Genomic DNA, 12687 nt, shown 5'->3' with positions numbered 1-12687 from the left:
TTTTGCCGCCAAACATGTCGATGGTGTGTATGGCCAAAACGTTTAATTTTGGTCACATCTGACCATAGCACTCTCTTCCGGTCATAATTCCAGTGAGGTTTGGCAAACTCAAAGATGCTTGATCTCTATTGCTCCAGGGGGGATTGTCCCCTGATTCGTCAACTGCAAGTCGCTTTTGACAAATGCATCAGCTAATGACATGATTTTGTTATTTTACTACATTTAGAGACTGCTTTTCCCCGAATTAACAACCATCTCATCCAGTATACTTAATGCAGTAGTAAAGCTTTTCCTGGCATGCCCCTGGGTGGTCTGTTCCATCAGTGTTTGTGTTGAATGCGATGTGATATGATGTGAGTGATGCAGCTCTTCTGTGGTGTTTGTGTTGAATGCAGTACTGTACCAGCTGGTCTGCTGCCCCCGGTGGTGGGGGAGACAGTTGCACTCCCAATGGGCTCCTTGATCTTCTTACCCTTGGTTCTGGGCAGGGTGTTGCTCTGGTTCTTCTGGGGCAAAATGAGAGGAACCACAGTGTGTGAGTGTGTGTGTGTGTGTGTATGTGTGTGTGTGTATGTATGTACATGTGTATGTGTCTGTCCGTGTAGGGCGGCCTGTAGCGTAGTGGTTAAGGTAAATGACTGGGACCCACAAGGTCAGTAGTTCAATCCCCAGTGTAGCCACAATAAGATCCGCACAGCTGTTGGGCCCTTGAGCAAGGCCCTTAACCCTGCATTGCTCCAGGGGAGGATTGTCTCCTCCTTAGTCTAATCAACTGTATGTCGCTCTGGATGAGAGCATCTGCCAAATGCCAATTATGTAATGTAATGTGTGTTACTCTTACTGTATTCCTGGGAGAGCAGAGTGTGTGTGTGTGTTACTATTACTGTATTCCTGGGTGAGCAGTGTGTGTGTGTGTGTGTGTGTGTGTGTGTTACTCTTACTGTATTCCTGGGTGAGTGCGGTGAGTGAGATCCTTCATCCTCAGGTTCAGTCTCACTGCAGCACTCTGCACAACAACACACACAACAGCAGGGGTCAGTGCAGCCTTCTCTCACTCTCACTCTCACTCTCACACTCACTCTCACACTCACACTCACACACACACTCACTCTCACTCTCACTTTCACACTCACATTCACACTCACACTCACTCTCACACTCACACTCACACTCACACTCACACTCACTCTCACTCTCACTCTCACTCTCACTCTCACACACCCATCCTGCCTAGGTGACAGGAGCCCAGCATTCCCAGGGGAGACAGGCTGGCTTGGTTGTTATGGGGACTGGGGCTCAAGAGAAGGAAATCCCGAATATTTTCATAGGTGTGCTTTGGAGTGAAAACCTCCAGGACAGTAGACCTCCAGGACCAGGGTTGGGCAGCCCTGCTCTAGCTGTTGAATGAGGTGTGCTTGAGGTTTGAACCATTCCTGTGGGAAACTGCAACAATAAGTCCTGGAAGGCACCAGGAAACGCACCACAGACCTCCCTCCTCCCTCCCTCCCTCCCCCCCAGGCTCTCATACCTTCCTCACTGTCTGGTGGACTCTTATCGCTCTTCCTGTACTTCTGTATCGCTGTAAGTAAGCACTTTATCCACCTGTACCAGACCAGGACGCAGCAGTTCATGCAAAGAAAAAAGAAAAAAAAGTATTCGAGAACTTTCAGTCACCGGCAGTGATTGTTACATCAGCATTAGAATGTTCAGTGGAGAACGTTCTAATCACACATTAGGGAACTTAAGGCCAGTTTATAGTCCAGCGGCAACGAGTGTCACTCGCAGAACGTCCATGAATGTTCTACTGTCCCCTGTACGTTCTATAGACCTGTGGTGGTTGTCCTTGGATGACCAGTGACCAATGACATGGTAAAAAAAAGTCTCGTCAGGAGCATTTAGGGGTTAGGTGTTTGGCTCAGGGACACTTCGACACAGCCCGGGCGGGAGATCGAACCGGCAACCCTCCGAGTGCCAGACGACTGCTCTTACTGCCTGAGCCATGTCCCAGGTCATTGCCACAACTCACACTCTCTGTCACAGGACTATAAATTGACCGTGACACCGTAATTCATGAGCTGGTGTGTTCTGAGGAATACATCCGAAGAAGAGAGCTGCCCGTTTATATGACAGGTTCACCACTCTTCCCGACGTCCTACCACTTTCTGCCACCTGCAGTAATCACCAGCCACCAGTAGATGGCACACTTTAACCTCGGTAATGGTCTCCGGTGTTTGCAAAGGACCCAGACCAGCCTGCTAACAAACAAGGCCATCTGTGTCTATGAGATAAGAGAGCTTCCTCTTTTTTAAATCTTTTGGAGAATGAGATAACAGCATTATCTCAAACTGCTATTTAAAAAACAACAACAAAACATACACATACAAAAACAACCTTGAAACAATTAAAGGGAAGGCATTCAGTACTTGTATTGTTTTATTGGCTCCTGTCATCCAGTTTTTCTGTCTTGTAAGATTAAAAATAACACTTTAAAGATGGGCCAGAGGTTGTTCTGAGACCGGGGTTCTTCCCTGGCTGTTATAAGAGCTACGGAGCGACGAGAGACACCGTTTTAATGTCTGTACATCAATTCTTCTCACCATTAAATGTGCATCGCAACACATGTCAAAGCTCAGTAGAAGGAACACGGAAGCAGCTTTAAAGCCGCAAATGAAATCCATTCAAAACAAGGATTTAATTTCGTGTTTGAGCACTTGCATTGGACAGCGAGTGAATATAGGCTACATGAATTCATGTATTGTATTGTGATGGTTATTTAGTTTTTCGTTCTTCTAATGACAACCACAGAACATAAAACATTTAGTCTTTAAAAAAAAAAAAAAGAATAACAAGACAAACACTGTCTAAAGAACATAGTCGACACTCCAGTGAGAGGCGAAGTCGCTCAACGCGGATGTAAATCTTCAGGAAATTGGGTAAATAAAATAAATAAATAAAACAAAATCAGACACACTGAAACAGAATTCAAAAAATACCAAGTGAAAATAAATCCCCGTGATTTCACAAACAACAATGGCTTTGCCGATATTTAACCAAAATATATATTTTTGTGACCGGGGTGATCTTTAGCATGTTGGTCGCATAGCAACGCTGAAGTCAATCACCCCAGCAGTTACTCACTTGCTCATGTCGTTGACGTTGTCCGCGGCGAAAATGAACGCCTGGAATCGCTTGTGGCACATTTTGAACACACTGCAAACAAAATGGGAACAAAAACGACAGCGGTGACTGGAGACGAAGAGACGGGTGACGAAAACCAGGCAAAGAACAGCGCTTTCACACGATGCTACCGACAACGCTACCGCCGCTCCACGCCCAAAGCATGCAGGAGGCGCCCTCTAGTAAGCGTTGGCTGTCGTCACAGATAACCGCTGACGACTGCCCCTAATGGGAAATGTAGTCCGCACTCTGCGGACTGTCCGTGGGGTAAAGATGTAATCAAACAATCGCATATAGGCTACTTCTACCGCACTTAAAATGATTTAGCTCATCACCTGAATTAACGCTGCATATCCCAATTGATCAACAATAATCGGCTTTTTAATTGTCCCAGGCCCGTACCATCGAGGATAGGGGATGAAAACATACAGGATTAGGGTGAATAAGTGTGTCGACATTTTGATTAAAATTGTATTGTCATGTAGGGTACAATACATGCTATCAGATATCTGCGATGTGACTCAAACAGCGAAAATAATAATAGAAATCGAATGCACTGTATTACGGTGATACTTGCACACAGACAATTGCATTTGTGCCGGGAAGGACTCCATCATACAGTTCAAATGTCTTAAGGCTGAATTTCTTGACTACTGCATTAACAACAGCTGTGGCCTAAAATGAGCTAGAATAAACAGAAGTTTTTGTTTTGGAATAATCACAGTAGCCTTGTTTTAAAGTCTAACAAAGTAATACATTTTTTTACACAGGGATCTTTGTGAGAAAACTGGTGGTGACATACACAAAAAATGGCTCATCTTTTTCCCCCTCTTAAGTAGTAGTTTGTTTTGAATTACTTTTTGCGTCAAGTGAAATATTCTTACCCCATTGGCAAATCTTGTCATTGGCAATAGAAATAAGATTTTCTATTGTAAATGTAAGATTTTAAGTGTAAGACTAAAATAGTTGATTCAGTTTGGTTTTTCCAGTGTAGGCTATTACAGAGGGTTTAAACTTGTGACAGGATGTCACAATTTGAATTACTTAAGTAATTAATTCAGTAATTAAGCACTTACTATTTCCTCTTGTGTTCCCCTGCACTCTCAATGTTGTAGCTGCAGATCTTGAGCAGGCCGTGAGCTTTTTCTTCCTGTAACAGTTTCACCACATTCACTGAGTCCGCAATCACCGCCTGATATTAACCACATTCACTGAGTCTGCAATCACCGCCTGATATTAACCACATTCACTGAGTCCGCAATCACCGCCTGATATTAACCACATTCACTGAGTCTGCAATCACCGCCTGATATTAACCACATTCACTGAGTCCGCAATCACCGCCTGATATTAACCACATTCACTGAGTCCGCAATCACCGCCTGATATTAACCACATTCACTGAGTCCGCAATCACCGCCTGATATTAACCACATTCACTGAGTCCGCAATCACCGCCTGATATTAACCACATTCACTGAGTCCGCAATCACCGCCTGATATTAACCACATTCACTGAGTCCGCAATCACCGCCTGATATTAACCACATTCACTGAGTCCGCAATCACCGCCTGATATTAACCACATTCACTGAGTCCGCAATCACCGCCTGATATTAACCACATTCACTGAATCTGAAATCAATGCTTGATATTAACCACAGTCACTGAGACTGCAATCACTGCCAGATATTAATCATAGCTCAGCATCAGTTATATTCCATTTATCTTTGCAGAACTTCAGAACAGCCTACTTAAGGTCCTGCCACAACAGTCGTATTGAGTCTAGGATAGAACTAGAACTTGGCAGTCACTTATTTTAAGGGCAGTTTACAGTCCCGTGACACTGGCCTCTACAGAGCCAAGCTTGCTCCTGGACAGGTGAGAGGACTATTCCATGTCGCGGGGCAACACGGCTCAGGCAGTAAGAGCAGTCGTCTGGCAGTCGGAGGGTTGCCGGTTCGATCCCCCGCCCGGGCTGTGTCGAAGCGTCATTGAGCAAGACACCTGACCCCCAAATGCTCCTGACGAGCTGGTCGGGGCCTTGCATGGCAGCCAATCGCCGTCGGTGTGTGTTAGTATGTGTATGAATGGGTGAATGGAGAAGCATCAATTGTACAGCGCTTTGGATAAAGGCGCTATATAAATGCCTGCCATTCACTATTCAGGGAACGGCGAATTCAGAATTAAATCTATCACAAAACTGATGAACTTAGCAATTTCTTGGCATACTTCATTTGGGAATCCACAGCTCCCCAGAAGACTACTCTATAGCCTTCACAGGTGGACGCTCGTCCCCGTCCCGTTTTTTTCCCCAAATGGAGGCAGCGGGCGGTGCCAGCACTCACCTGTTGGCCGGTGTACCAGTACAGGGACGGGCCCTTCAGCACGAACCAGAACCGCTGCCACTTCTGGGCCACGAACACTCCGCTGTCTTTCTTCTTCTTCCAGAGCCAGCCGTCGCAGTCGGCCCGGCCCAGCTCCCGGCACGACACCCGGCGCCGGCTGGTCCGCCCGCCTGCGCACAACCGCCGGGGGGGAGTCAGAGCCCGCCACGCACTCACACGCTCGGGATTCAGACGCCGGTTATGAGGCAAATGCTCAGGATTCAGACCCCGGTTATGAGTAAAATATTCAGCAATTGAGTGTACAGTAAGGCCTCGCATACAGGACTGAAATATTCAGGATTCAGTACCCAGTTATGAGTCAAATACTCAGGATTCAGTCCCCGGTTATGAGTCAAATACTCAGGATTCAGTACCCAGTTATGAGTCAAATACTCAGGATTCAGTCCCCGGTTATGAGTCAAATACTCAGGATTCAGACCCCGGCTGAGTCAAATATTCCGGATTCGGTACCCAATTATGAGTCAAATATTATAGTTCAGTCTGCAGTAATGATTACAATATGCAGGAATCTCACACACACACACACACACAGACACACACACACACACACACACAGCTTCACCATTAAATGGGAAGAGTTGGCATTTAAACGGCACCCAACATTGGGAATCGGTGTCTAACCTTTTGCATTTCCCTTCTTCGAGGCTCTCTCCTCCTGAGGAAAGCAAAGGAGAAACAGTCATTGCACAGTCCTGCCATTTATTGTTCGTGTGACACAAAGATTCAATGGCAAAAGGCAAGACTGGGTGTACAGGCTCTGGAGCAAAACCCTGTTATCACCCTGCCCCACGGTCTATTGTTTGTTACCGTTAGCTGCTATCTGACTATCTATTGTTTATTAGCATTAGCCTAGGTGACATAGTTTGTTGCTTGTTAGTGTTAGCCTATTTGACACACTCTATTGTTTGTTACTGTTAGCCTCTTTGAGACAGTCTGTTGTTCGTTAGCATTAGCCTAGCTGACAGTCTGTTGTTTGTTACCGTTAGCCTCTATCTGGCATAGTCTGTTGCTTGTTACTGTTAGCCTCTTTGACACAATCTGTTGTTTGTTAGCATTAGCCTAGCTGACAGTCTGTTGTTTGTTACCGTTAGCCTCTATCTGACATAGTCTGTCGTCTGTTAGCGTTAGCCTAGCTGACAGTCAGTTCTCTGTTAGCGTTAGCCTCTATCTGACATAGTCTGTCGTCTGTTAGCATTAGCCTAGCTGACAGTCTGTTGTCTGTTAGCATTAGCCTAGCTGACAGTCTATTGTCTGTTAGCATTAGCCTAGCTGACAGTCTGTTGTCTGTTAGCGTTAGCCTAGCTGACAGTCTGTTGTCTGTTAGCATTAGCCTAGCTGACAGTCTGTTGTCTGTTAGCGTTAGCATCTATCTGAAAGTCTGTCGTCTGTTAGCATTAGCCTAGCTGACAGTCTGTCGTCTGTTAGCGTTAGCCTAGCTGACAGTCTGCCGTCTGTTAGCATTAGCCTAGCTGACAGTCTGTCGTCTGTTAGCGTTAGCCTAGCTGACAGTCTGTCGTCTGTTAGCATTAGCCTAGCTGACAGTCTGTTGTCTGTTAGCGTTAGCCTAGCGGACAGTCTGTTGTCTGTTAGCATTAGCCTAGCTGACAGTCTGTCGTCTGTTAGCGTTAGCCTAGCTGACAGTCTGTCGTCTGTTAGCGTTAGCGTCTCGCAGCGTAAAGAGTGAGAGGGCCCTGACCCGATGGCCGGCCATCTCGGGGCAGGAGATGATACTGGGCCTCCCGGCCTCTAGTCTCCGTGACAACAGGTTGCTAGGGGAAGCTGCTCCAGGGCCGCTGGAGTCTTGTGAAGCAGCGTCCTCGGAATCCTCGCGCTCTGCAGCCACGACAACGGCAGCAACAGACACAGGGGGGGAAATGGCGGCATAAAAATCATCAGCATAGCCCAGGTCCAAAAACAAGAAAACAAACAACTATTAAATGCATTGGGCACTTTTATTAGGTATTTATTCAACATATTTTTTCTGTCTTCTGCTGCTGCAGGCTATCCACTTAGAGGTTTGATGCGTTTTGTGTTCAGAGATGCTCTTCTGCATACCACTGTTGTAATGTGTGGTTATTTGTGTTGCTGTCACCTTCCTGTCAGCTTTGACCAGTCTGGCCCTTCTCCTCTGACCTCGCTCAGAAACAACGTGTTTCTGCCCAGAGAACTGCTGCTCACTGGAGGTCTACCTAATGAAGTGGTCACTGAGTGTATATTATATTACTATCTATCTTATAATGAACAACTATATAATGTTCTTTCAGTGTTTCCCTATCAACATATGTTGTCAAATATGCGCTAAAACCTGACTGGCTTCACAAGAAGTGCAGATATTGAAACCATTTTGTACGTTAAAGACGTATCTCACTTATCTTATTTTTAACAAAAGTTTTATATAGAGAGAGATATTCAACAATTCAGTGTACGATGTAATACATAAAGTAGGAAATAGAGTTGCACTGTTCTCCTTGAAACCCCAGGAGGTAGGTGTACACAAATTTAAGAGCAAATAGAGTTGTACTAAAGTGGTAATGATGAATCACTAACCTTTGTGACAGTGACTGTAACAGATATATATTTTTTAAAAACCCACAAACACAAGCAGATCACCAGCCACCAGCCCTCACCTGCCCCCTGGTGGTCGGCAGTAGAAGTGTAGGTCTGGGCCCCTGCCTCGCTGAGACTGTTGCAGACGAGGTCAGACTCTTCTTGACCCATCAGCCGCTTACTGTCCTGGCTGTGGACCGCTGTCCTATAGGGGGCAGTGTTTGAACACAGTGCAGACAAAGAAAAAAAACACAACAAATGCCCTGCCCACACCATTAACCCAGGGGCTTAACTTCTCAAAACTCATCTGTTTACCCTTGCATACCCCTGACTGTTTCCTTCCCTTTACATGTTGTTGTGTCTGTCTATCTCTGTCTGCTGTCTGTTCGTTTGATATTAATTGTATGTTCATTGTAAATTATTTTTAATTGGATATATTGTATCATGTTTTCTTTTTTTGTTTATGACTTTTTTTTGTCGATTAATTTTATTTTGCACAATGTAAGGTGACCTTGAGTGTCCAGAAAGGCACCACTTCAAATAAATTATTATTATTAAGGATTAATCAGGAAATATGGATAATTTCAGACCATAAATGTCTCATCCAGGCAGGATACTTGGGTATGTGAAAACCATATTCATTCTATATTTAGGGCCACATTTATAAAATACATTATCAGGGCCCAAATATATTTCAGTTGCATTCTGATGTCCTTCAGAGGAATACACACGGCCCGAACGGTAGTCCGGGTCTGAAAAGTATTCCCTGATAAATCCGGAAGATGAGGGAGGATCTAAACCCTGGCCACTACGCCTGCAAGACAACCTGGCATCCTGCCGCAGCCCTGCATTCAGACACATGCACCAGACGCATATTAGAATGGATACAATCACCGAGCACTTCGTTAGGCATATCTTAGACTTCTACTGCTGTAGCCTATCCACGTAGAGTTACGATGCGTTGTGTGTTCAGAGATGCTCTTCTGCACACCACTGTTGTTACGTGTGGTTATTTGCGTCACTGACCGCTCCTCTGACCTCTCTCATTAACATGACATTTCTGTCTGCAGAACTGTTTGCAAACTCTAGAGACTAGTGTGCGTGATAATCCCAGGAGATCAGCAGTTTCCGAGATACTCAAACCACCCTGTCTGCCACCAACAATCATTCCACGGTCAAAGTCACTTAGATCACATTTTTCCCCCATTCTGATGGTTGATGTGAAAATTAACTGAAGCTGCTGACCCATATCTACATGATCATATACATTGCATTGCTGCCACACAATTGGCTGATTAGATAATCGCATGAATAAGTAGGTGTAATAAAGTAAAAATGTTCCTAATAAAGTGCTCGGTGAGTGGATAGCATTTAAAACGATAACCTGTGCAAACTCTGAATGTACTGAATCATAGTGTGAGTCATAATATTTGCAGTTTATGCTAATTTCCAGTGCTTGTACCTAGAAGGGCTTTTAAAACCTTTTGAAAACTATTATCTCCCCTAAAAGCTATTTTTCAAGCATAACTACATGTCAGGCTAGGTAGACATGGTAATTTGTGAAATATTTCTTTAAAAAAAACTTGTGAAAACTGCTTCTGGATGCATTTGGAATAATTATTTTGATATATTCACTTGGGCTGACACAAGAGAACACTCTACTGATTCTGCCACGAGTTATAAACCCATTACGAGCTGCAAACACGAGGTAGTAATCATCAGCTCCTCATTAATTACCCTCCACATTTGTCGTGACCAGCTATAGCCTGCAAAGGTTATACAGAACACTCTTTCACTGACAAACGCCGCTACAATGAAACGTTTGCCCGTAACCTCACTCTTATGGAAACGGTACCAAATTTGCATAATTTTGCAAACATATTTATGGATGACTAACACCTCAGCTCTTATGCTTTTATACCTTTTCAACCGAGCAAAACGACTGCTATGCTATCGCTTTGAGCCCCGGAAAAAAAAAAAAACGTACTAACTATTTTCTCAACCAAATCCAAAACCCCTTGGGATGTGGGCGGGGCCCCTTCACACTTCTGTTGGGACTGAAAGGGTCAAAAGGTGTTGGCGGTTTTGCCAGCAGTGGGGCGTGGCTGTGTGAAAGTGGGCACAGGTCAACACACCTGAAGGATAGCGAACGCACGGAGGCGGCGACTCTCCCGAGAATGGAATGCCTCTCCTCCTTCTCCCCCTTCCCCTCCTGCTCCTCCTGCTCCTCCTGCTCCTGTTGCTCCTGAGAACAGGCAAAGGATTATTGCTGTTGCTGTCACAACGGCAGCATGATCTCTCATTATGGTGTGGCTCCAAGCAGTCTTTGGCCTTTTTTTTATTTTTTATAGTTTGGTCAGTGGTCGTGCGTGACTGTGACATCACAAACAAAATATGCGATTAGAATGTTCTCAGCTGAACATTCTTAATGCTGATGTCACAATGCCTGCGGGTCATTGAGAGCGGTGGAGTTCTAGAGCACAGACTTGACTGAACTTTGAAAAAAAAAAAAACATTCCCAAAAAGGTTTGAAAGTATCACTTCCAAAAGTCATCTAGAAGTGTTTCTCCGCATTATAAGATCGTAACCCCAAGGGTCTTCAACAAGACTCTGTGTGACGTTTTTTTAAAGCAGTAATGGAGTGTTTCACAGAGCTGCCCCATGGTGTATTCACTGTGTTAGAGAACACACACCACCTCCTGATTGAGAAAACAGAGGCTGGTGAAGACAGAGCAGTTCATCCTGCCCTGTTTATACACAGGTGTTTACGGGGCTGCCATGGCGACGGCCCCTCTGCCTCAGGCCGGGAGGCTCCCACAGGAACAGGAAGTGACATGGGTGGCCAATCAGGAGGGACCTCACAGATAAGAGCCCAATCAGAAGAGGCCTTGCCTCCTTCCTTAGACACAGAGGAGCCCTGGCCCTGACTGGAGATTGGAACCAACCAATCGGTTCGACCAAGTGAAGGTACGAGAGCCAATTGGACGCAGGCTCACTGGCGCAGCACCCAAACTACAGTCCCATGGCCGAAATGATTTATATTTACACGGAGAAATTTTACAGACTCCGATATCTTCTGTGCTCCTTGAGTAATGAAGTTTTTGTACAGTACGCACTCGTGTAAATGACGCAGGATAAGATATTGTACATTATCAGTGTCACACCAGACAGGAGGAGCCACTGCCTGACCCTACAGCCCAACTTTAAGAGCTGCGTCAGCTTCAAGAGCGGGGTTAAGGGTACAGTGCGTCAGTAGAAAATGGGCTCGAGGGTGTATTGTCAGAGAAAGTAACTTTTATTGATAAAGCACGTTTAAAGCAACCGTAGTTGTGCCAAAGTGCTGTACACAAAACGTATGAAGGTGAAAAATATACACGTTACTGCTGCTTGTTTGGGCGTTCTCAACAGGTTCCTCTACAGCAGGGGTCTCCAATCTTATCCTAAAAGGGCCGGCGTGGGTGCAGGTTTTTGTTTTAACCCAGCAGTAACACACCTGATTATACTAATGAACTAATCCTGTTCTTTAATCAGGACCTTGATGAGTAGAATCAGCTGTCTTAGTCCTGTGCTAAAACAACAACCTGCACACACACCGGCCCTTTCTGGATAAGATTGGAGACCCCTGCTCTACAGGGTCCACGTGTTCAGCTCCACCAGCCACAGATCTGTGCACACCTCCGCACAGGCCGTTTTTACTGAATGTATTTTAATCAAGCCTACATTACAGTACATTAATGCCATTAGGGCCCAGCGGCTGTGCGGATCTTATTGTGGCTACACCGGGAATCGAACCACCGTCCCAGTCGTGTACCTTAACCACTACACTACAGGCCGCCCTATCTGCATCTGTTACTGAGCTACCGAGTTTGCTAGTCCGGCTCTGTTGGTTCTCTAGTTCTAAAAGCCGCAGCGCTCCAGGAGTCACTGAGGGAGGGAAAGGGCCTTGGTTCTGCCAGTACTGCCCATGCCTGGACCCGGGCCCCGGCTCAACATGCCTGGGGCAGTCTGAATTTCGGCGAAAAAGGGGGTAAAAGAAAACACGAACACATCCAGTGGAAGATCTCTGACCTCGGGAGCCCTCTGCCGTCGCTTCACGGAGACCGGAACCTTCTTCAGCACGAGCGTGACTCCGCTGGGGTTCTCCTGTAGCTTCTTCACCAGGTTCACCCTGCTCCAGCCCACCTGCCGCAAGACGTGACGCGGAACCGCTCCGTCAGAACACACGTCAGCACCCACCCCCAACTCCGCCACACGCCAAACACCCACCCCACACGCCAACACCCACCCCCAACTCCACCACATTTCACTTTCATCGCTGTGACTGGGTTCCACTGGTTACTAACCCTTTCATTATTAGAATTGGAATGTTTTTACGAACTGAACGTTCTAATGCTGATGTAACAATCGCCGCCGAATGCCGATCGAAAGCGACGGAGTTCTAGAACACCGGGTTACAACCGCAAAATAAACATTCCAAAAAAAAACAGCTCATTGAAGGGTTAAACGTGGAGATGTTTGTCAGTTCCTGAAAACAACAAAAGGCTAAAATAACCGG

The 12687-nt window shown here is 45.8% G+C and overlaps 1 protein-coding gene across 8 annotated transcripts in view; it reads right to left on the bottom strand.

Annotated features, from left to right (window-relative positions):
* cnksr1 (connector enhancer of kinase suppressor of Ras 1) overlaps nucleotides 1-12687 on the bottom strand; it is a 50478-nt gene that overhangs the window by 5813 nt on the left and 31978 nt on the right. For 4 of the 8 annotated variants that reach the window (XR_009709064.1, XM_061247217.1, XM_061247215.1 and 1 more), the window contains 11 exons: nucleotides 12201-12318; nucleotides 10268-10377; nucleotides 8213-8337; nucleotides 7282-7418; nucleotides 6207-6240; nucleotides 5526-5695; nucleotides 4254-4327; nucleotides 3139-3210; nucleotides 1529-1602; nucleotides 942-1006; nucleotides 404-506 (listed from right to left, as the gene is read on the bottom strand). Coding sequence is in view for 7 of the 8 variants with exons in the window: in XM_061247217.1 (XP_061103201.1) it covers nucleotides 404-506; nucleotides 942-1006; nucleotides 1529-1602; nucleotides 3139-3210; nucleotides 4254-4327; nucleotides 5526-5695; nucleotides 6207-6240; nucleotides 7282-7418; nucleotides 8213-8337; nucleotides 10268-10377; nucleotides 12201-12318 (1082 nt within the window). In the remaining variant the exon portion in view is untranslated. The remainder of the gene's footprint in view (nucleotides 1-403; nucleotides 507-941; nucleotides 1007-1528; nucleotides 1603-3138; nucleotides 3211-4253; nucleotides 4328-5525; nucleotides 5696-6206; nucleotides 6241-7281; nucleotides 7419-8212; nucleotides 8338-10267; nucleotides 10378-12200; nucleotides 12319-12687) is intronic. The other 4 variants (XM_061247218.1, XM_061247219.1, XM_061247220.1 and 1 more) reach the window with 4 other exon arrangements.

Source organism: Conger conger, chromosome 1 (genome assembly GCF_963514075.1).
Source record: "Conger conger chromosome 1, fConCon1.1, whole genome shotgun sequence".
NCBI classification, from domain to species: Eukaryota; Metazoa; Chordata; class Actinopteri; order Anguilliformes; family Congridae; genus Conger; species Conger conger.
The sequence above is the reverse complement of the archived record's forward strand: the minus strand, read 5'-3'. Positions and strand labels throughout refer to the sequence as shown.